The sequence below is a fragment of the Diceros bicornis genome, chromosome 18 (genome assembly GCF_020826845.1).
Source record: "Diceros bicornis minor isolate mBicDic1 chromosome 18, mDicBic1.mat.cur, whole genome shotgun sequence".
Classification (NCBI taxonomy): domain Eukaryota; kingdom Metazoa; phylum Chordata; class Mammalia; order Perissodactyla; family Rhinocerotidae; genus Diceros; species Diceros bicornis.
This window is the reverse complement of record NC_080757.1, coordinates 14119194-14141647: the sequence shown is the minus strand read 5'-3', so window position 1 is coordinate 14141647 and position 22454 is coordinate 14119194. Positions and strand designations below refer to the sequence as shown.

Sequence of the window (22454 nt, the reverse complement as noted above, 5' to 3'; positions counted from 1 at the left end):
CACTTCCCCTTCTGCCTGTTGTTCTGCTCTCAGGAGGGCCTGAGTCTTTCTCTGATCCATCCATTAGGTGGAAACCCTGCAGCAGGGAATGTTCCCGGCCACAGAGAGCCCCACTTCCAACCACTCACCCATTCCTTCATCCCGTCACTCAACACCCATCATTGAGTCCTGCTGGGTGTCCGGCCCTGTACTGGAGGCACAGAGAGGACTCAGACTCCATCTGGAGCAGGGGGACCACAGGAGGGGCCAGGGTGCTGAAGAAGGCTTTGTGGAGGAGGTGACAGATGAGCTGGGCCTAGAAGGGGAGCAGGGTTGGGCTGGGGTTGGGGGGATCCCTGGAGTTGCTGATGAAGAGGAAGCCAGTAAGATTGGAGGACAGGTGGCAGGGTCAGAACCAGATGGCTGCCGGCCTTGAATGCCAAGGAACAGGAGGTGGACATTACTGCTTGGATGGTCGGAAGCCATGAGGAGCTTCAAAAGCGTGGACACCGGGGGCTAGTCTGTACTTTCAGAAGATAACTTCCTGTCAAGGGTGCTCATACTATGGGGAGCCTGTCGCCATTTAAAAGGCACAGAAGCCTGGGGCCGGCCCGGTGGCGCAAGCGGTTAAGTGCGCGCGCTCTGCTGCGGCGGCCCGGGGTTCGCTGGTTCGGATCCCGGGCGCGCACCGACGCACTGCTTGGCAAGCCATGCTGTGGCGGCGTCCCATATAAAGTGGAGGAAGACGGGCACAGATGTTAGCCCAGGGCCGTCTTCCTCAGCAAAAAAAAAAGAGGAGGATTGGCGGATGTTAGCACAGGGCTGATCTCCTCACAAAAAAAAAAAAAAAAAAGGCACAGAAGCCTAGAGAGAATGAAAATAATTGACATGTGTGAGCATAGGCAAACACTGTTCTAATGCTTTACATGCATTCACTCGCTTCATTCTCATGTCTCTAAGAGGTAAATATTTTACAGACGAGGAAACTGGAGCACAGAGTAGTTACATTACTTGCCTGAGGTCACACAGTTAGTAAGAGGTGGAGCCTGGATTTGATCACAGGTAGCCTAGCTCCAGAGCCTCGCCAGCGCTCCACCACCTCTCTGGAAGGCTCAGAGCTCTTCCTTAGCCACTAAACTCAGCCCCAGACCTCACACAAGGGGCTGGGGGCCAATCAGATCAGGCCTTCCCAGCCCTGGGGCCAGGCAGGTGGTGACAATGCCCTTCCAATCAGAAGCCCCAAACCTCCTGCTCAAACAAGCATCCCGGGAAGCTCAAAACCCTAAATGAAGTAGGAATAAGACCCAGGCCATATGCAGGCCTGGCTCTCCCAAGACTGTCCCCCCTTCACTAAGGCTGGCTGCAAAACCAAGAGTAAACCTGATGCCTGACTAGCGGCTCTTACAGCCCAACAAGAGGGCACCTATCAGCGGGGGCCTCTTTTTGCAAACCTTTCGCAATGTTCTTCTTCAGCAGCTTTGCGTCTTTCTCTGAGCAGTCCAAATCCAACCAAACCCAATAAACATGAGGCCGCCCACACAGTACCATCAGTCAATCAGTCAACAAACCCTGAATCTGCACTGCACACCCTGCACCTGATTGCCTACTGGAAACCAAGCTTCTCCCAGAGCAGGGTGCGGGACAGGGACTAAGAGGCCACTTGCTCTGGGCTGGGAGGGCAGACAGGGACAAGATAGTCCCTGTCACTGCCAGGCCTGGGGTGTGTCCAGCATGTGAGCCCCATGGCAACCCACCTGTCATAGCTGAACATTCTACAGTGACAGGGGAATTTCCAATCGTGATTTGGGGTATCTGATGGAGATGGTGGTCCTGGTTACACGAGATTCACAAATCTGGACTAAAGGATGGTCCTGGAAAAACGACCCTGCCCAGCAAAGACCTGGTTTGGCCTCTGGGTCTTTCTCAACCCCAGAGCCAGGAAGGACACTGCCCACCACCTGGGAGAAGCCTCCCTTCTTCTCTCCCCAATCCAGGTGAGACATCCTAGGGCATAGCTCTCCTGCTCCCCTCTCTGCCCAAAGCATCCGTCTGCCTCCAGACTCCCTGCAGGCTCTTGGGAGCTGGTCCAGGACCCAGCCCTGATCATCCTCGTCCCCTCAGACCCTGAGCATCTCCTAAAGAGGGACGGAGAGCTGGGGGCTTCCCAACCTGTGGATGAAAAGCCAGAGGAACACTGCCAAAAACAGAGAGAGCGGAGCCTGGACAAGAACCCAGGGCTTCTGCCTCCAGCCCAGCACTCCTTCACTCCAGAGAGGACAACGCACTGAAACCTCCAGCCACAAACCACCGGCCTCAGCAGCAGCCACAGCCTCCTCGTCCCAGGATGACTCTGGTGCAAGTAACACACATTGATGACAGCAACCTCCACTATCACTTACCAAGTCTCGCAAAGAGCCAGCTAAGTGCACCACAGCTACAGCTCCACTGATGCCTCACCACAAGCTTCCAGGCAGCCACCGTTATCATCCCCAGTTCTCAGACAGAATAACTGAGGTGCTGAGAGGCTAGTGGAACTGCCCATAGTCACATAGCTGAAAAGAGGCAGGGCCCAGCTTTTGACGGCTCACTACACCATTCTAGAAGCCAACACCTGCGTTGGCCATGGAACAACAAAAGGGACTCACCAGCTAGACGCAGGCACACCCCAGACCCAGCAGGTGCCTGTGAGCTCCAAGGCCGTTGCTACTTGAAGGGAGAGTTGGGCTGATGTGGAGAGAAGAGTTGCCTCCCCGTCTCCGTGAGGGTCCTTGGCCCCTCCCCGGCCACGGCTGCTCCACTGGCAGGAATGGGCTTTGAGCGCTCTGGCACTCAAGGAAAACGTTTCCAGCAATGGCAGCAGCTGCCGTTGCTGCGGCTCCAATTCCCAGGGGATCCCAAAGCCTTTCCCATCATTTTTGCTCTTTTTTAGAAACCACTTAGCAGCTACCCCTCCTCCAACCATGGCAGGGCTGCAGTGCACTTAGCCACACACGGCCTGGAACCAGCCAGAGCTGTGACCTCAGCTCTCAAGGAAGGGGGGTGCTGCTCAGGCCTCCCAAGCCCCCCACTCTTGCAGACAAGACTGCAGAGACAGCTCAACAAATGCAGTCTCACAATCAGAATGTAAAACCCAGCGCCCTGGAACTGCTCTGTTTTCAACATGTAGAAGGAATGGGAATGGTCGTGTCACCCATCACGCAGTCCTGGTCTGGCATTTGGGGACCTGGTTTTGAGGGCTGGCTTTGCACCGACTTTGTGTGACCTTGACCCAGTCCCATCTCTCTGGGCCTCTAGTTCCCTGTGTGACCAAACCTGTGGTGGGGATTGAGGTGGGGGCCTTCTGGGTCTCCAGTCTTTCTCAACTAGGTTCCTCATAGAACCACAGAACACAGAAAATTGTACATGTCTGTTTTCTCACTTCTCCTAGGACAATCCTAAAGGCACAGGAGAAAAGTTAATTCATCACATACAATAGGGCTTCATTCCCTCCTGGACCCTGGCTGAGAAAAGCTGCAAGGTCTTCCTGGGTGTGCACACAGGCTGCAGCCCAAAATCCCTGCAGAAGCCATCCTAGCGGCTGCCCTCAGGAACCCGATAAGGATTCCAGTGAGCCATGGGTCAGACACAGCCTGAAGTGAGCAGCCACATGCCAGAAAGGCCCGTCGTAGCCCTGCCTGGAGTAGCTCACAAGCTCTGATCCTTGAGCCAGGCATTAAAGTGCTGACACTGCATGGATTCCACATGACACTGTATAGTTCACCAAGAGCTTTCACAAACCCACTCTCCCAGGCCACACAACAACACTGGGCAGTGAGGGGGCAGAGAGTGTTGTACCCATTTTACAGACGAGAAATCTGTGACACCGAGTAATTAGATGATTAACCAGGTCACACTGCTGGTCTGGGCATGGAAGCTGGGCCCATCCCACCATGCCATAGCATGACCCTACTTGGACCCTTTTTTATATATGTGCCATTTTAGCTCCAATTAACATGAACCTTGGAAATCATTCTTTTTTTTTAATTGTGGTAAAACATATATAAAATTTACCATTTTAACCATTTTTAAGTGTGCAGCTCAGTAGCATTAAGAACACGCACATTGTTGTGCAACCATCACCACCATCCATCTCCAGAACTCTTCATCTCGCAAAACTGAAACTCTGTCCCCATTAAATACTAACTCCCCATTTCTCCCCTCCTCCAGCCCCTGGCAACCACGTTCTACTTTCCATCTCTATGAATTTGACTACTCTGGAATCTCGTATATGTGGAATCATATAGTATTTATCTGTTTGTGACTGGCTTGTTTCACTTAGCCTAATGTGCTCAAGGTTCATCCATGTTGTAGCATGTGTCAGAATTTCCTTCCTTTCTAAGGCTGAATAATATTCCACTGTATGTATATACAACATTTTGTTTATCCATTCACCTAAGTTGATGGACACTTAGGTTCCTAAATGAATAATGTGAATAATGCTGCTATAAACATGGGTGTACAAACATCTCTTTGAGATCCTGCTTTCAACTCTTTTGGGTGTATACCCAGAAATGGGAGTGCTGGGTCATGGAATTCATTCTTAATCACTAGGTAACAATCTGCTACATATATAAAAGATTCATCAGCAGTGACCCCTCAACCCTCAAGTCCTCTGGGGTGACTGTTCCTTCTAACCACGTGAGCCAGAGGTGCCGTGGGAAACACCTCAGTATGAAGACTGTGGCATCCAACACTGTCATGTACGGCCCCTGGCTCACACACTGCCTGGGCCAGGCCCAGGTCTCAGCCGTGGGCACCTTTTGGGCATGGGTGGGAGACATCTGAGAGGGGTGCTGAGAGAACCAACCAGCCCAGGAGCAACGTCCAGGAAAGGAGAAGGTCAGACTTTTCCACCAGAACTATCCAGTTAGCCTCCAAGGTGATTTCTGCCTCCAGTGAAGATAACACATACACTAAATGTGTCCCCTTTGTCAACAGAGCCAGTGAGTACTGACAACATCTCCCAGGGTCTACATAGTACCATGCATGCTCCAAGGGCCGCAGGGGAAATCCTGGCCCTTCTCCTCCCTCCCTGACAGCTCCCTCTCCGTCTCCTTGGCCACCTCTCCTCACCTTGCCCTTCTCCTACACACAGGTGGTCCCCAGGACCCTTATCACCTCCTACCCCTCTCTGAGACCCTCACCCCTCCAAAGACCCATCTGACATTCCCAAGCCAGCGACTCCATCCAGGTGTCCAGCCCAGCCCTCTCCCCTGAGCTCCATCCCTGCCTCCCAGAATCTCCAGGTGAAGACCACAAACCCCCTCCCATCAGCACACCCCAGGATGGCCTCCTCTTCCCTTTATGTTCCCTCCCCTCAGCGTTCCTGCCTATAAAGGTACCAACTTTCTCGTGGTCACCAGGTCCCATGTGCTTTGTCATCTTCACCCTCTCCTTCTCTGTCCTCACCATCTGGGCTACGTTTCTGTGGCTCCCATCCCTCCCTCTCTGTGGCTGGATGCCACTTCTCACCTGAAGCTCCAGGTGCCTCCCTTCCGCAGTCCAGCCCCCCAACCCGCTACCTCCCAATCCACAATCCTAGAACATCTTCCTGATCGCGCCCCCTGCTGAACGAGGCCCTACCCCTCGGCCTGGCACCCTGAGCCCACAGCCCCAGTCTCCACTCCCACTGTGGCCCACCCCCTCCTGTCACCTAGACACACCTCCCCAGCCACACTAACTATGCCTGCCTCCACACTTGTCCCCTGCCCGTCTTCTGCCCGATGTGCTTGCACCATCCACCCCACTTAACCCATCTTTAAGGCCCAGGTGGCAAGTGAGACCTATGAATGCTGAGATTCTATCAGTCAAATCCCATCTCCTCCAAAGAGCCTCCCTCATAAAGTGCTCACCTCTGAACTCTATAGAATTTCAACCTGTGCTTTCTGGGGCAATTGGCACACAAGATCACAATGGCAACAATAATATCGGCGAACACTTCCTGAGTGCATGCAGCGTGCCAAGTTCTGGGATCGGCACTTTATATGCACTGTCTCATCGGACCCTCCCAAAGTTTCACAAGGCGAGGACAATTTTGTCCCCATTTTACAGATAAGGAAAGGAAGCATAGACAGGCCACTTAACCTGGCCAAGGACAGCGACATGGGAACAGTGCCATCTAGAGCTTCCTAAAGCTCGCACTGAGCTTTAACTTCTCTGACGCTGGTGCATTGCTTCGCAGATTGTAATGGTTCCAGGGCAAGACAGAGCTCTCCCGCCCTCCGTCTCCCCTCTAAGCCCAGCTCTGTGCCTCGCCCAAAGTAGCCTGGTGTAAATATTCATTGGCCTGGCTTTATCTGAACAGCACCGTACTGAGTGGTTCTACTAAAACTCATGAAGTGGTGGCGGGGACAAGACTTCGGGGCTGGGCATCGCGGCCATCAGTGCAGTTTTCTGGGTTATAATTTGAAACAGGGTGTTCTTGAATCTATGTGATGATGTACCCATTAAAACTCCTTGTAAGTAGATCATGTTTTAATGACGACTTCTGGGAGGGGGCGCTTCTCCAGTTTGGGTCTGATGGGGACAAGAGGAGAGTGCTAGCGGCCACACCAGCAGGTGGCTGGACAAGTCTGGTGTGACTGATGCCAAACCGCTCATGTCACTAATGGCCCCAGTCCTGTCTTTTGGTGTTACCACCAGGGGGCACGTTGACTTAAACTGAGCCCAGACTTTCTGGCACAGCTAGAAACCAGCAAACTCCCAAGTGCTGAAAAAGCCCATTACCAAAGTCAGGAACTGTCAGCCTGCCACCTCCAGAAGGAACCAAGTAGGAACCGGGTGGTACCAGTCCCAGCCCGGGGGAAAGTGGTTAACGCACCACTGCAGGGGCCTGCAACCCACCCAAGCAGCTCTACTAGTCTGGTCTTGAGCTTTCTACATCCTGTATTTATGAGACTTAACTTCCCTGATTTTTGTATCTTGCTTCTCAGATTGCAAATGGCTTCAGGGGTCCCAGATCCAGATGGAAGAAAACCACTTTCCTTTCTGCATTAGGTCTGGGTACCCACAAGAGTCAGCTCCCGGGAAGGGCAGGGGTCCGTGAGGGGGTCAGCGTGCTCCAGAAGCGGATGGAGCTGGCGTCTGAGCTGGGGAGGGATCAGGCATCCACTCAGCACCCGATGGCTGGAGCCCCACTCTGCAGAGCGGAGACCCAGGGCAGGGACTGGAACAAGAGGGAGAAGCGCATGGAGGGTCAGGGGAGTGGGCAGAGAATGAGGCAGGACAGAAGAGGCCCTGCTGTGCCAGACACCGGCTGCAGGAAATTGGGCAGTAGTTTCTTCGTCCACCAAATGGGCAACAGCCCCTGCTCAACCTGCTTTATGGGCTTTTCCCGGGATTAATAAGGAGGCTGGGTGTGAACAGGCTCTGTGAGCTGGTGAAGCTCTAGGCAGGCATGAGGGGTTTTTGTTCTCGCCATTAGTTCAGCATGAGAACCACATCTGCTGACTGCTGAGCTGTATCCGGCCATTAGCTTGAGGTTGTGACTAATTGTTTTTTAATGAAAAAAACAAGATTTGCTTAATGTTTCATGAGTCACATAAGTGAGCATCTCTACACCAAGAATATCTGACTTTCAAAGATGTGGACTGTCCATCTAATCATGGCTGAGAAGAGGTCAGGTGCAACCGACCCTCTTTCCTGGGGGCCTGCTGTGCCCTTTGTGAACCCATAGGAGTGAGTAGGTGAATAAGAAGGTGTCTGTCCTCGAGGAGGCCAGGATGGATGAGGAGGAAGACCTGTGTGGCTCTCTGATGCTTACAGCATGGGGCTCCCCGTCACAGGCACAAGCCAAGGGCCAACAGGCCATGGTAACAGCAAAGCTTGAGTGGGGTCCTGGACGCCAGCTGCAGTGTAATCCAGCAGCAAATGTGCTGCCAGGGAGACCGTGCAGCAGGTGGACGGCATCCAAGCTGGGCCTTGGACAAGGGGTAGGGTTCTGCCCTGTGAGGAGGACAAACATGGGCATCAGCCCAAGTGAAGATGCAAGAGGACAGGGCAGAGAACACCTAATAGGGACCCTGCCCTTCTCAGTTCACTTGAGAAGAAAAGAAAAATGGAGAACATGAAAGCCACATCAACATTAAGTGTATACAGTCCAAGTCCAAAGGAAGGGCGTGTGTGGCAGGAGCAGGGGAATGAGCTGGAGGGCTGGCGTTCACTCCCCTGCCCCCATGCTGGCTCAGGCCCCATCATCTCCACAGGCCATTTTCTAGGCTCCTCTAATTGGGCCCCCACCTCCTGTAACACTCATCCTCCAATCCAGAGTCCACACTGCCAGCTATACTCCCAAAGCCTGTGAAGCCACAGTCCTCCACTTCCGCTCCGCTGCCTACAGGAGCAAGTCCAAAGCCCTCAGTCTGGCTTCCAAGACCCTTCAGAGTCTGGCCAACATTTCCAGCCACAACTCCCATGACATCCTTTCATTTGCCTATGACCAAGTTCCACCAGACAATTCATCATACCCTGGATGTGCCAATCACTTCAATGTCAATATATTTGCCTAGCCTGACCCCTCCACCTAGAATGCTAAAGAAAGTCGCTCTTGGTTTTGAATCCTAGCATTGTGATCTTAGGTAAGTTACTTAACTTTTTTGTGTCTCGGTTTCTTCATCTGAGAAATGAGGATAATAGGACCCACCTTCTAGAATCATCGTGAAGATCAAATGAGTTCAAACAAGTAGGGTTTAGATTAGCCCCTAGTACATAGTAGGTGTTCAAAAAATGTTAACTGGTGTTAGTATCAATGGACTGAAATTCTCCAAGGGTTAGTTCGAGGTCAGGTGCATAAAGAATGAATTGCTCCTCCTTCTGTGCATGTGGGTAAATCTGTCATAGTGTTTATTTCATTCCCTAGTGATGGAAATTCAACAACACACCACCGTACCTGACAGAACACCCAGCTCCCAGTAGACACTCAATAAATACGAGACATTTGGGTCTGTGCTGGGTGCAACTGAGACTTCTTAGGCACATCTCTACTGTGGCTGTAGTGGTCAGGAAGAGCTAAGTTATGCTGTGGTAACAAACAACCCCCAAATCTCAGCAGCTTCAAACATCAAAGGTTCATTTCTCAGTCACATTCTGTGTTGCCCGCTGGCTGGTAAGGGCTCTACACCATGTTGCCCTCACATGGGACCCAGGTTGACAGGGCCTCCACTCTCCGGGACACCGCCAGTCACTTGTGGCAAAGGGAAAGGAATGTGGCATGTCACACACTGGCTCCTAAAGGCTTCTGCCTAGAAGTGACATGCTTCTGCTCACATTTTACTGGCCAAAGAAAATCAGGTGGGAAAGTGCAAGCCTACCACGTACTTGGTAAGATGAGGATGTTAGCAAACAGCCTTAACAGCCCAGCTCCTCATCTAAGGATCACGTTGGTCTCAAACACTTACTGGTACCTCCCGAGAATGAGAGAAGAAGCAGTGAGTGGTTTGTAACTTCAGGCTGGAGAAATGAGGAGCTAGCAGTTGTACTCAACCCCTCTGCAGAGGCTCCAGGCCAAGTGCAATAGAAACATACTGGACTGTTCACTGACAAGCTTGACTGTGCAAGGCTCAGCCATCAGAGGTAGAGAGGACACGTGGAAAGGGGACAGAGAGTTCCAGCACCACTCTGGGCACTAGGCTGGGCTGCCTGGCCTTGCCAGACACCTATCCAGTTCCTAATCTGACGTTTACAGACTACACCCACAGCACCCTGAGAACACAAGACAGGCAGCCTCCCTGAAGTCTGAGGGCCAGCTCCTCCTGACAGATAGGATCATCATCCTTCAGCCTATCCCAAGGTGACTTCTCTCTCATAAGCCTTCCTCACGGGCTCCAAAATGATGGTGTCAACTCACTCTGGCTGAGAGAAAAGTTACATGACTCTCTTGAGTGATCTGCAGCCACTTGTCCTGGTAGAACCATGAGGCAAGTAGGGTTTCTCTACAGGACAACCTACAAATGATCCTCAGGGCTATGTCCGACCTCCCAAACCCAGCTCTGCAGCTCTGCTGTAACTTATAGTCTTCCCAGAGCAAAGAGGTGTGTTTTATTAAATTATTAATTCTGGAAGAACGAGCTTTAGTATCTGAACTTCAATCAGCATGGCCAGGCAGATTAATCTAAGAGCTTCAGACAATCATATAATTCATAAAGTGACATTTACAAAGAGACAACATGACTGCTTCCCAAACTCATAGTTGCCCGGGTGTCTCAGAGTCAGGTCTGCCCGGGCCTGGGATGACCCTGGGAGACTGCAAGTAGATGCAGCAACGGTGGCCCTCTCCAGGAAGCCATTCCATGGTCATCCCTAGCAACCACAGGAAGGTTTAAGATGCTCTGGAATTCCTACAGGAATGCCGACTCAAGTGGGATGTTTCTATGAGCCAGGAACACAGGGTGGGCCAGCAATGCCTCCACCAAGAGAAAGAAGAGCTGGGGCCTGCAGGAGAAGGGGTTCTCTCTGATTAAATTGGCCACCCATTCTGATAGGAGCATGCCCAGCTGCATCCCTTCCCTTGGAAGGTTTCCCAGGGATGTGCAGGGGCAAAAACACACTGCTGCACAAACATACTCCCAGAAAAGGGTCCTGCTGGTGCCTGGTCAGGCTCTTGGGAACAATGCGCCTGAATGGTGGGGACACGCAGCACCTCTCCCCGTTCCTGGTCATGCCATCAGCTTTTCCTTCCCTGTTCCATGCCTTCAAGCCAGTTGTGTTGCGAAGATCTGGGGCAGACCCAGTGCAGCAGGCTCTCCCTGGTGGGGAAGCACATGGCGAGGCCAGCCCGACCCCTGCATCATCATCTCAGCTGCCGGCTTCACTGTCCTTGGCCCACCCTCTGCTCCAGCATGATTGGGATTGGGGCCTCAGGGTGACATGGTAAAATCCAGTAGAGAATGACTTTTCCAGCAATGCAAGTGACCCACGTCTGGGCTTTATGTCCCTACAACAATCAATCCAAAAGCTGGACATGGGGTGGAGCACAGGTCTTCTTTTCTTACTTGGAGCCCATAGCACCAGACTTTTTGGTATCTGAAGTCCACATTTATTTTCTCTTTATCTATAGCTGAATCACAGGTGAGCCTGCTGATCAGGATGCTGGGCTACTGTTCCTTTTCTTTCTCTCTCTTTCTTTTTTCCACATTTATATTTGCAACCAGCTCCCAGGTGAGTCTCTTTCAGAAGGCACTGATTTGGGAATCTAGTTGATGACTCCTGATTGATAGCTCCTGGCTGCATTATTAGAGTGTGCCCTGAAGGTAGGTTCTTGGTCAATATAGTGTCCTGAGAACGAGCATTGCTTAAAAGCTGCCAGCTGTCCAGAAAAAGGATGACCCCAAGATCATGTCAGGAATGTTAATTAGATAAAATTTGCAACAGTCCTTTGGCCAAAGAGTGTGCTAAGACTCCTTCTTGTTGAGGTTTCTCTGAAGCATGAGCAGAGCTGCCCCCACAGCTGCGTCCACATCCTGCCCAAAGGACACTGGGAAAGGGAAAGCCCTCTGCACCTCCTGCTTCAGCACCTCGTTCCTGGACAGCGCACTGCCACTGCCGATCACCCGCTCCACGCCCCACTCTTTGAGCTGCTGAAACGGAAGCATGGAGTGCAGGTTCTGCACAATGCCTCGGCACAGGGCCCGGGTCACGTGCCCCAGGGAGAGGTCGGAGGAGGAGATTCTGGTCACCGAGGCCAGCTGGTCCGGCAGGTGCCTCTCGCCCAACACCGTGGGAGTGATGGTTAGGCAGGTGTCTCTCTGCTGTGCAGCTGCCTGGATCATGCGTGAATACACAGCAGATTCTTCAACCTCCAGGCCTGCCAGAGAGAGGGAAGACCTGTGTGAGTTCATGCACACCCTCGCTGCAGGCTGAGGCAGTAAAGAATTCCCATGGGGTGGGGATAGGTCTACTTGCTGCCTCTCCTCCCTGTGGCTGGCTGTTCCCAGCTCAGGGACGCAGAGTGTGGCTAGCTGTGCTCTGCCCTAGATCCCAGCCAGCTCTCTCACTGGAGACGCCAGCCTGACTTCAGGGAGAGAGCTCCTAAGTGTTGCTGTGAGCCTTACCCACCCCACAGCTATAGGACCCTCGGTCCCAAGGGGGCCAAACGCATACACTTATCAATAAGTATCATCGCAGCTCTACTAGACTTATTCATAGTGTCAGAAATCCCAGGATCAGAGTCTAGTCCACCCCTGGCAGAGGCTGAAAACCACCAGTCTAGATCAGTGATCCTCACATTTGAATATGCATATAAATCACTTAGGGACCTTATTAAAATGCAGCCTCTGACTCAGTGTGCCTGGAGTGGGCCCTGAGAGTCTGCATTTGTTATCAGCTCCCAGAGGAAGCCAGTGCTGCTGGCCAGAGGACCACACTTTTTGAGTAGAAGGTTCTAGACCAGTGCTTACCAACACATGAGGGCATCAGAATCACCTGAGGAACTTTTATAAAATTTCATGCTCAGGCCCCAGGCCAAAGAATCAGCACTTCTGCGGGTGGGACTAGGACAGCAACATTGTTTTAAAAGCTCCACAGCTATTTCCAGTGTGTGGCCAGAGCTGAGAACCACCACCCCAGAGTCACTGTGCAGTCTCATCGTCAGCACATTCAACTCATACAAACTCAACTACACACGCTCAGGAACTAGAGAGAGAAATAATTTAAATATCATAGTCAAAATGTGATCAGCAGGACTCTGGTTAAATACGGCAGAATGGATATAAGCGACTTTCCTCTCCCTCTAGAAATTCTACTAAAATATCAGAAAAAATCATGCACTTGGTGAATACCCTATACGTGTGTACAAGCAGATAGATCTGTAGGACTGAGTCCTTGGAGGGAACTGCTGGATCAAATGATATGCCCGTTCTATTCCCTCCCGAGAAGCTGTACCAATTCACACCACCACAGAACTTATGAGAGTGACTACCTCTCCACATCCTAGGCAACACAGTATGCTGGAAACTTCTCCAAGAATAGATATAGAATGTAAAACCATCCAACTAACGGGAAAAAAAGGGAAAGGAGATAAGAAAGAAAACACAGATCAATCAAATAGAAGGCAGAGAGACTAAGGAGACATGGTGACTAAACACAATGTGGTATCCTGGATTGGGTCCTGGAACAGAAAAAGGACATTAGTGGAAAAACTACTGAAATCCAAATAAAGTCTATAGTTTAAAAAAAGTAATATGCTTGTATTTCCTTAATAAAAATTCAAAAAAGAATTCTAAGGAAATGTTAAAATAAAGTGTTCTTCCTCACTGGGAACACTTGGGCCACGACCCAGCCTTGGAAAGCCCCCTAAGGAAGGCATACACCAGCTGGAGGCCTGGGAAACACGGCTTCCAGCCCTGTCTCTGCATCCGTTGGCTCACAACCTCATCTGAATCTACACGGGGATTAACTGCTATGAGTTGCAAAATGTCCACACCATGGACTTAGAACCACAGAACCTCAGAGCTGGGAAAACACAGAAGGGAAGGGACTTGCCAAGGCCACATAACGCCTTGGGGAGAGCTGGGAACCAAGGTGCAACCAAGGTTGCACCACCACACTATGCTTATTTAATAAGCGTTTATATCACACTTACTATGGGCCAGACACCATTCTAAGTGCTTTGCAATATTACCTCACTTAATCCTCACGATCCTTTGAGGTAGGTACTAGGATGATCCCCATCTTCAGATGAGAGAAGTGAAGCACAGACAGGGTAAGTAACCTGCCCAAAGGCACACAGGACATGGTAGAGCTGGGATTCAGACTCAGGCCACCTGGCTTCGGAGTCCCTGCTCTAAACTACCACAGCAGGGTGGAACTCCCTGTTTTCCAAACCTGGAAGATAATGCAAACCTAGGGTATTCTGAATAAATAGAGTGAGAGTTTTATTTGTATTTTATGCTTTAATATTTCCATTCTGGCTAATAAATGTAATGTCTTTTATCTGAGTAAACTTTATTGTATTTGCAACTATGTATTTTTTAAATCAAATGACATAACTGTAGAAATTTCACAAAAGGTTAAGTTACACAAAATACTAACCTTCAAAGCATTCTGTTTCATCAAAATAAGAACCATGCAAATGGAAAGGCTTTTCTTTTTGAGAGGATCTTACAGAGAAATTAAATATTACCACCTCTTTCAGGGGTAAGATAAACAGTCACTTCTGTATAAAGAGAAACACCAGCCAACGCAGTAAACACTTGACAGACTCAGTCCAGTTAGACCGGTATCTAGATAAAGAGCTCGACCGAAGGTTCTGGTGACCGGTTCTGCATCTCAAAAACCTTTTCTGATGCAAGGCAAAACAAATCAAAGTTCTGTTCTTTAAATGAAGTGTTCCTGAGGGGACCCCAGCCCAGGGGGCAGAACTCCTCTGCAACCCTGATGTCCCGGCCAGCCTGGCCAGCCTGAAAGCAGAGACGTGGGTCAGCAACACTTGTCTGCTTGACCAGCCTGAGCGTCCCATGTGCTCCCTGCTGCCTACGCCTCACCTTGTCACTACGTTGGATGTTTCCTGGAATGACCTGATTTCAAGCTCCTACAGGTGACCAAAGCATCTGGTGATATGATTTCCCTAGACATGGACAGCTGACCAGAAATTTCATTTCTACCTGAAGTGCTTGAAAACAGAACCTCTCTTGGAAGAAGGCGGTTACATGTTTCCCTGTAAATGCAGGGCAGAGGAAGCCTGATCAGTTCTACCCAGAGGAAATCCGAGTTTCCAGGGACCCTTCCAAAAAAAGGGGGTCAAGAACTCCTCGGCAGGAATAAGTGCTCTGAGAATTTTATAATATTTTAAAATATCGGGGGGCCAGCCCGGTGGCGCAAGTCGTTGGGTGCGTGCGCTCCACTGTGGCGGCCCGGGGTTCATGCGTTCGGATCCCGGGCGCACACCGATGCACCACTTGTCAAGCCATGCTGTGGCGGTGCCCTGTGTAGAGTAGAGGAAGATGGGCATGGATGTTGGTCTGGGGCTGGTCTTTCTCAGCAAAAAGAGGAGGATTGGCAGATGTTAGCTCAGGGCCGATCTTCCTAACAAAAATAATAAAATAAAAATAAAATAAAATATCGGGAGTCTTTTCACTCACTTGTGTTTGATCATTTTACTTTCAGCTATCTGCAGTCATTAGAAGGAAAACCTCAAATGCAAGGGACCCAGGGGCTTACTGACAGAGAAAGTGACACACAGGGCAGGGGAGACCTGGGGGACTATTATGATACTCCACAGTCAAGGTTAGGGGAGAAGGTGCCCCCTCAAAAAAGAGTAGGTGATGGCAGCTCAGAACATGAGAGGAAAGAAGGCTACAAGCTCAGATCTGTAAGGAAGGAAGGACTGTGCTGGAACCTGGCTGGGTCTGAGACATGAATCTAGAAGCTTAAATAGTACATTCAGCACCAAGACATTGCCAAATAGAAAGGACAAGAGGGGACACACCGCTGTGCGTGCCATACCTTACCTAGATCCGCCATCCACTGGACCAGCATGTGGACGAATGTCGCCAGCACATTGCCCCCATTGAGTGACGCTGCCACCGCCAGGTAAGTCCTGTCGAAGTAGGGGAAGTAGGCGACGGGAGCTGCAGGGTCTGGAGTCGGCACCGGCTGGAATCCGGAAGGCATGGAGGCCGCCAACTGAACCGAGGTGCTGATGTTGAGAACTGGGGCCCAAGGAAGTAGAGGTTAGGCCTGTTGGGCTAACTCGGAGGTCACAAGTCACAACAGGGCAGGGGGAGAGTGTGCTGGTTTTAAAAATATGTCTAGAAAGTCTTTGATACCCCTCCTTTCAGGAGGTAGAGTCTAATTCCCCTCCCCCTGAGTGTGGGCTGGACTCAGTGACCTGCTTCTAACAGAGAGGATAGAGCAGAAGTGACCGTGTGTGACTCTGGAGACTGGGTCATCAAGAGGCCCTGCAGCTTCTGTCTTGGATCACCTGCTCTGGGAGAAGGCAGGTGCCACATCGTGAGCAGCCCGATGGAGAGGCCCACGTGGCAAGGAACTGAGGCCCCCTGCCAAGAGCCACATGAGTGAGCTGAGAAGTGGATGCTCCAGGCCTGGTCAAACCTCCGGATGACAACACTCCCAGCCTGACTGCAATCTCATGAGGGACCTTGAGCCAGACCATCCAGCCACACCCAGATTCGTGATTCTCAGAAACTGTGTGAGATAATAAATGCTTGCTGTTTTAGGCTACCAAGTATTGGGGTGATTTGTCACACAGCAATAGACAACTATTTACAGAGAGTAAAACCTCAGTCCAAGTGTTTTATTCTCTGGGGAGGTTTCATTCCTTTTCGGCAAGTACTACCTCCTTCTCATTTCCAAGGTGTTCTCCTCAACCGCCCCCCACCAGCAGGGGGAAAGCTCCCAGACCCAGCAGAGGGAATGATTTTCTCCTCTGAATGGAGGCCAGGACTGTTCCAGGAGTCTCTTCTCCTCCTTTCCTCACGAGACCTGGCCAAAAACCCTGTTCTCAGTCTGTTGGGGGCTAAACTAACTGAGGTCAGCATTCAACCTTCCCACCTACCAGGGCGTCAGAAGCAAGGAGAGTGAAAACAAGTCTCAGAAAGCCAGTATCTTTCCTTTCTCCCACATCAAGCCTCTCACCATGACTGTAAAGCAAAAGCAACATGCCCTCCACTTGTCCCCTTGAGTGGAGGTGCCTACCATGGGAGCCAACCAACTTTGCCCACGGACCTGGCACAACTGAGCACAGGCCAGCAGCCCCAATCTGGAACCAGAACCAGCTCAGTGAAGAGGGAGCCTGAATCTTACCTTCTTCGTATTTGACTAGCCCCCTACTCACCATACAGAAAGCACATGTATATCCAGGCATAGAGCAGCCCTGTGTGGAGGGAACAGCCTAAGATTTGAAAAGCACTAGGTAGGAGGAAAGAACCAGGCTCTTTACGGGCACCACCCCAACTGTCCCATGAGAAAGGCATTGTCACCCTCATTTTGGACGATGACAAGGGCTCACAGAGAAAAGCAGCCTGCCCAAGGTCACAGCAGAAGAAGTAGAGGGGCTGAAATTCCAACCCAGGCCCGCGGGCTGGACTCTAAGCCCACGTGAGTTCCCTGATGTTCGTGCTTTGAGATGAGGGGACATAAGGCAAGAGATGGGGCACCAGGAAAATTAAGTCACAGAATAAACTTAGTATATTTTCCTGAGGCATTGATTTTATTTTACTTTATTTTTTATAATTTTATTTATTTTTTCCCCCAAAGCCCCAGTAGATAGTTGTATGTCATAGCTGCACTTCCTTCTAGTTGCTGTATGTGGGACGCGGCCTCAGCATGGCCGGAGAAGCGGTGCATCGGTGCGCGCCCGGGATCCGAACCCAGGCCGCCAGCAGCAGAGCACACGCACTTAACCGCTAATCCACGGGGCCGGATCCTGGGGCGTTGATTTTAGTTGAAAATTTGAGAGAAAAAAATTTTGAACTTTGTTGACCTTAAAAGATTTTACCACATATACATGCAAACTGGATTGGCAGAATTTCACCTTTTCCTCTCAGCTAATCTTGAATTAAGAGGAAGTTCTACCAAAAACAAAACAAAAACAGTCAGGTGAAATTTTATTTTTTAAGAATGTAATGAAACAAGAATAAACTAATACACAGAGGATAGTGCTGGTCAGAATTTTTAAACTCAGGGTTGAATTGTAATAGTTCTAACTGATGGAGGGAAAAAAAGATGTGATGACAGCCACCAGGCCGGGGGTGTAGTGGTTAAGTTCACCGGCTCCACTTCGGTGGTCCAGGGTTTGCAGGTTCCAATCCCGGGCACGGACCAACGCACCGCTTGTCAAGCCATGCTATAGCAGTGTCCCATATAAAGTAGAGGAAAATGGACACGGATATTAGCCCAGGGCCAATCTTCCTCAGCAAAAAGAGGAGGATTGGCATCAGATGTTAGCTCAGGGCTAATCTTCCTCACACACAAAAAAATGTGATGACAAAGACAACCCGGGTGAGAGGAATGAATTGCCTGTTCTCCTTGATAACAAGGAGGGCTCCCAAAGCGGACGTGCTCAGCCAGGCTGCCTCAAGGATCAGAGGAAACACACATCCTGCAACCACCCTGCTCAGGCAGGCAGGCCCAAATTCTACCCTACCCCAGGGATGGGCAAACGACAGCCCACCGGCCACGTCCATTTGTTTTTGTATGGCCCAGAAGCTAAGAATGGCTTTTATATTATTTTTAATAATAGCTTTACTGAGATGTAATTCACATAAATTCACCATAAAATGAACCCTTTTAAAGTGTACAATTTAGTGGTTTTTAGTATATTCACAGAGTTTTACAACCATCACCACCATCTAATTTTAGAACATTTTCATCACTCCAAAAAGAAACCCCATACCCGCTAGCAATCACCCCCTCCACCAGCCCCTGGCAACCACTCATCTACTTTCTCTCTTATGGATTTGCCTGTTTTGGACATCTCATAGGAACGGAACCATACACTACGTGACCTTTTGTGACGAGCTTCTGTCATTTCTTCCATTTTCGCTCACATGTTGTGGCATTTGAGCTGTGTGGATATAACACATTTTTTTAATCCCCTTATCAGTTGATGGGCCTTTGGGTTGTTTCTACTTTTTGGCTGTTATGAACACTGCTGCTAGGAACATTTGAATGTAGAATTGTTTCTACTTTTTGGCTGTTATGAATAATGTTTCTAAGAATCCTAGGTCTGGGCAACTGAGAAGGAGCAGGACAGCACGGCGAGGGGGGTGGCGCCCTCCCCAGGCGTTTCACTTATAGCCAGGCCCACCCATGCTCAGTGACTGGAACAGGCTGGAACCTGATTTGTGCACAAGTTTTTGTGTGGACATGTGATTTCTCTTGGGTATATACCTAGGAGTGGGATTGCTCAGTCATAGGGTAACTCCATGCTTAACTTTTGGGGAACTACCAGACTGTTTTCCAAAGGGGTTGCACCATTTTACAATCCCAGTAGCATGTTCTTACATTTTTAAATTGAAAAGAAATCAAAAGGAGAAGAATATTCCGTGACACATGAAAATTATATGAAATTCACATTTCAGTGTCTAAATAAAGTTTTATTGGAATGCAGCTATGCCCACTCATTTATGTGCCGGCTATGGCTGCTTTCAAGCCCCAACAGCAGAGGTAAGTAGTTATGACAGAAATTATGTGGCCCACAAGGCCTGAAATGTTTACTGTCCGGCCCTTTACAGAAAAAGTTTGCCAACCCTTGCCCTAGACTGCTGCCTCTACCTCACTGTGACTCTCTTACACCGAACACAGAAAAGACTCTGCACTTCTAATCAGATCGGAGGGAACTTCGATTGACAAACATAGAACAAACAAAAGCCCTAATCTACTCATCTATTTCCTTGGTTGTGGAATTACATGTTAGAATCCAGCCAACTAGAGAGAGTCATTTCTTCACATGTCCCTGGAGAGGAAAGGTACAGACTGCGATCAGGGACAGAACTTGTCTGGCTGGATTGTCAGCTCCCCGAGCAGGGGCTTCAGCTATAGGGATGAGGGTGTTTTTCAGGTTTACAGAACAACGAGCGCCAGGATGCTGAGGCGGCTGATTATGTGTGCCCCTCGGACCCTCACACAGAGCTGGGCCTTAGGAAGTACCCACAGAAGTCTGAAGAGGGAACAGAAGACTCACCTGCATCTGTCCTCTGGGCCATGCAGGAATAGACGGAGGCCTGTAAATCACCCAAGGCCACGCCCACCTTCATCCCCTTTGGGATTTCAAACCATGCATGGGAAGTTCTGCCTGCCACGCTGCCCGGCTCGGCAGTGTCTGGGAGCAGGTGGACGGGAAAGCCCGAGCCCCTCAGTCTGCAAATCAAAAGAGGAGAGCGTATGTATCCAGTGCTTGGCTTTCTATTTTTGGTTGAGGAAACTCAGCAAAGGAAAGCACTAGAGGATACACGTACAAGAAGGGAGAGTAGAATCCAGTGTTTTCACAGAGGTCCTCTTTGGCTTTTTTAAAACCATGAGACATAGGATTGGGTTTTTTAAAGAGTGAACACTGGCTTTCAAAGGAAAATGGGATTGGCCTTCTGGGGAAGAAAACAACCAATTTAAGCAGGAGGGATCAGGAAGGATTAGATAAGGGCCAGGTATCACTGCATCGGCCTCCTGCTTTGAAGGGAACACAAACCCTCTGCGAAGGGAGATAGTGGGAGTTGGAATGCAAAGTCACAGTTGGTTAGCACAGGCCAAACCAAAGTCAATCCTGAATCCACACGCATTCATCACTCGAGGTTAGTGAACATGGGGCTGTCAACTGTATGAAACGTGCAAGAAAGTCCTTTACCTGAACTAGCAGTTTATTACAGAACTCAGAATTTGGGCCCTGAAGCAAGTAAACTTACAGGGCACTGGACTTCTGGACCTGAAAAGGCAAATGATTGCTTAAAAAGAACCTAAAAGGCACCCCTTGAGCCAATTACTTCCATTTCTTAACCTTATTATAAAACATATTAAAGAGTGAAAGTTGTTTTTTGAAATCTACAGGTTGGGCCTGGATCACAGAGACCTGGGAGCCCACCCTAGGTCTGGGCAACTGAGGAGGAGCAGGACAGCATGGTGAGGGTGGTGGCGCCCTCCCCAGAGGCTTCACTTACAGCCAGGCCCACCCAAGCCCAGTGATTGGAACAGGTTGAAACCTGATTCCTGGCCTCTTGGAATCTTCCACTCTTCCCAAATGGGAAAGCCCACTGAAGCTCTCACTCTAGAGATTCTGCCCTTCAGCCTGGAGCCAGCCTGAGAGGTTATACTCACATGTCCAAGTTCCAGCTTTGGCTCCGGGTGTTGAAATATCCCCAGCTGGCGGCATTCTGGTCGGACATCAGGGGTCTGGGCAAGCCACACAGCATGGCAACCACATAGTCACTGATGGTGCCTGCTGCATCATAGGACTTCAGGAACTCTGGGCTGTTTTTCACACCAAAAACAATTCAATGTAGTCTAATATTGACTTGAAAGCATGTGCTGCACCTAGCTGTGGGCACTATGGACTAGACTGGCATAGCTGGGTGGCAACCAGAACCACACATGCTGTGGCTTCCCTGCAGCTGGACCTCCTGAGGTGAGGACCTCTTGCAGCTCCAAGCAAAGCTGGCTGGTGTCAGTCTTAGCGGAGGGGACTCAGGGGAGGACACAACATGCCTGGGAAGGCAGGACATCAGCCATTCTCAGCAGCCCTGACCTCCCCATGAACTCACCACGTGACCCTTGGCAAGTCCCTTGTCCTCTCTGGCCCCTTCTTTCCCCTTCTGGGTTAGAATCAGATAACCAATAGAGAGCCCTCTGCGAAATGAAGCAGTTCTAGGCTAAGTCTAGGTCTTGTGACCACAGCCTGTGCCAGGCCACACTCAGTGATGGACAATCCAGCGTGTGGAGTGATTTGATGCTGACTGGCTAGAGGTGCAGCCCCCTGGCCAGTCTCATTCACCTCAAATCCAGCACCCGCTTCAAAGAACAGTTGTTCGTACCTATTTTTCAAAAGCCAGAAGATGGTTGCACAGCCAAACCCCGTGGCCACACTAAGATGGGACTCTGGTTGGGGCAGAGAAGCCAGGAACCCGCTGCCACACCGGCCATCCTGCCATGTGACCAGGTGGCTCACGGCTCTGGGCTCGAACAGAGGGGCAGTCCCTCCTTCTGTCCATTCACAGCCTGGAACAAAGGAGATTATCAAAAATGGAGAAAAGACCCGAACCAGCACGCCCTTGAGGCTACTCTGCTAGTGAGGCTACAGCACAGACTTTACCACCCATGACAATGCTTCCCTCACACACAGGTTCTGCTTTAGTGGATTTAGTTCCTGACTCCACCACCAACCACGTGTGACCCTGGGCAAGTCACTTCCTCCTTCCATTTGTCCCACTTCCTCTATGTTCCTTTTTATTCATTTTTAAAGTTGATATTATATCTCCCCTCACCCCATAAGAAAAGAACTTCAGCACACTCTCAAGTGCCCTGGTCTCTGCCCTTCAAACCCTCATCATGATGATATTATCTAGACTTGATTCTGAATGATTAACAATATGTTTTCTCTTTTCCTTTGGTCTTAGCTAATTGATTTTTAGATATCAAACTTAACTAAGGATTCCAGCCATCTTTACTTCACTTATCTCTTGAAACATCTTCTGGATTTTTCTCTGCTCTTTATAAATAGTTCACCCAAAACGTTTTCCAGTGTAGGTCTTTCTGCGGCAAAGCATCTGCAGGCCTATATGTTTCAGAATATTTTTTCATATCCTCATATCTGAAGGACAGTTTAATCAGTTATCATATTCTAGATTCTAACTTCCTTTCCTTTAATACTTAAAAATACTATTTGTAGATTTGTGGTAGATTGCCGCAAATTCCTTGCTATTCCTCCCATTAAGAGGTAGACTCTAAATCCTCTTTCCTTGAACCTGGGCTGGCCTTGGTGACTTGCTTGTCCA

The 22454-nt window shown here is 50.0% G+C and overlaps 1 protein-coding gene across 1 annotated transcript in view; it reads right to left on the bottom strand.

Moving 5' to 3' along the window:
* Nucleotides 1-7179: 7179 nt before the first annotated feature.
* SHPK (sedoheptulokinase) overlaps nucleotides 7180-22454 on the bottom strand; it is a 28587-nt gene continuing 13312 nt past the window's right edge. Inside the window, exons 3-7 of the mRNA XM_058560054.1 lie at nucleotides 21495-21678; nucleotides 20782-20934; nucleotides 19658-19833; nucleotides 15462-15662; nucleotides 7180-11818 (exon numbers count right to left, since the gene is read on the bottom strand). Of these exons, the coding sequence (XP_058416037.1) occupies nucleotides 11406-11818; nucleotides 15462-15662; nucleotides 19658-19833; nucleotides 20782-20934; nucleotides 21495-21678 (1127 nt within the window). The 3' untranslated portion in view covers nucleotides 7180-11405. The remainder of the gene's footprint in view (nucleotides 11819-15461; nucleotides 15663-19657; nucleotides 19834-20781; nucleotides 20935-21494; nucleotides 21679-22454) is intronic.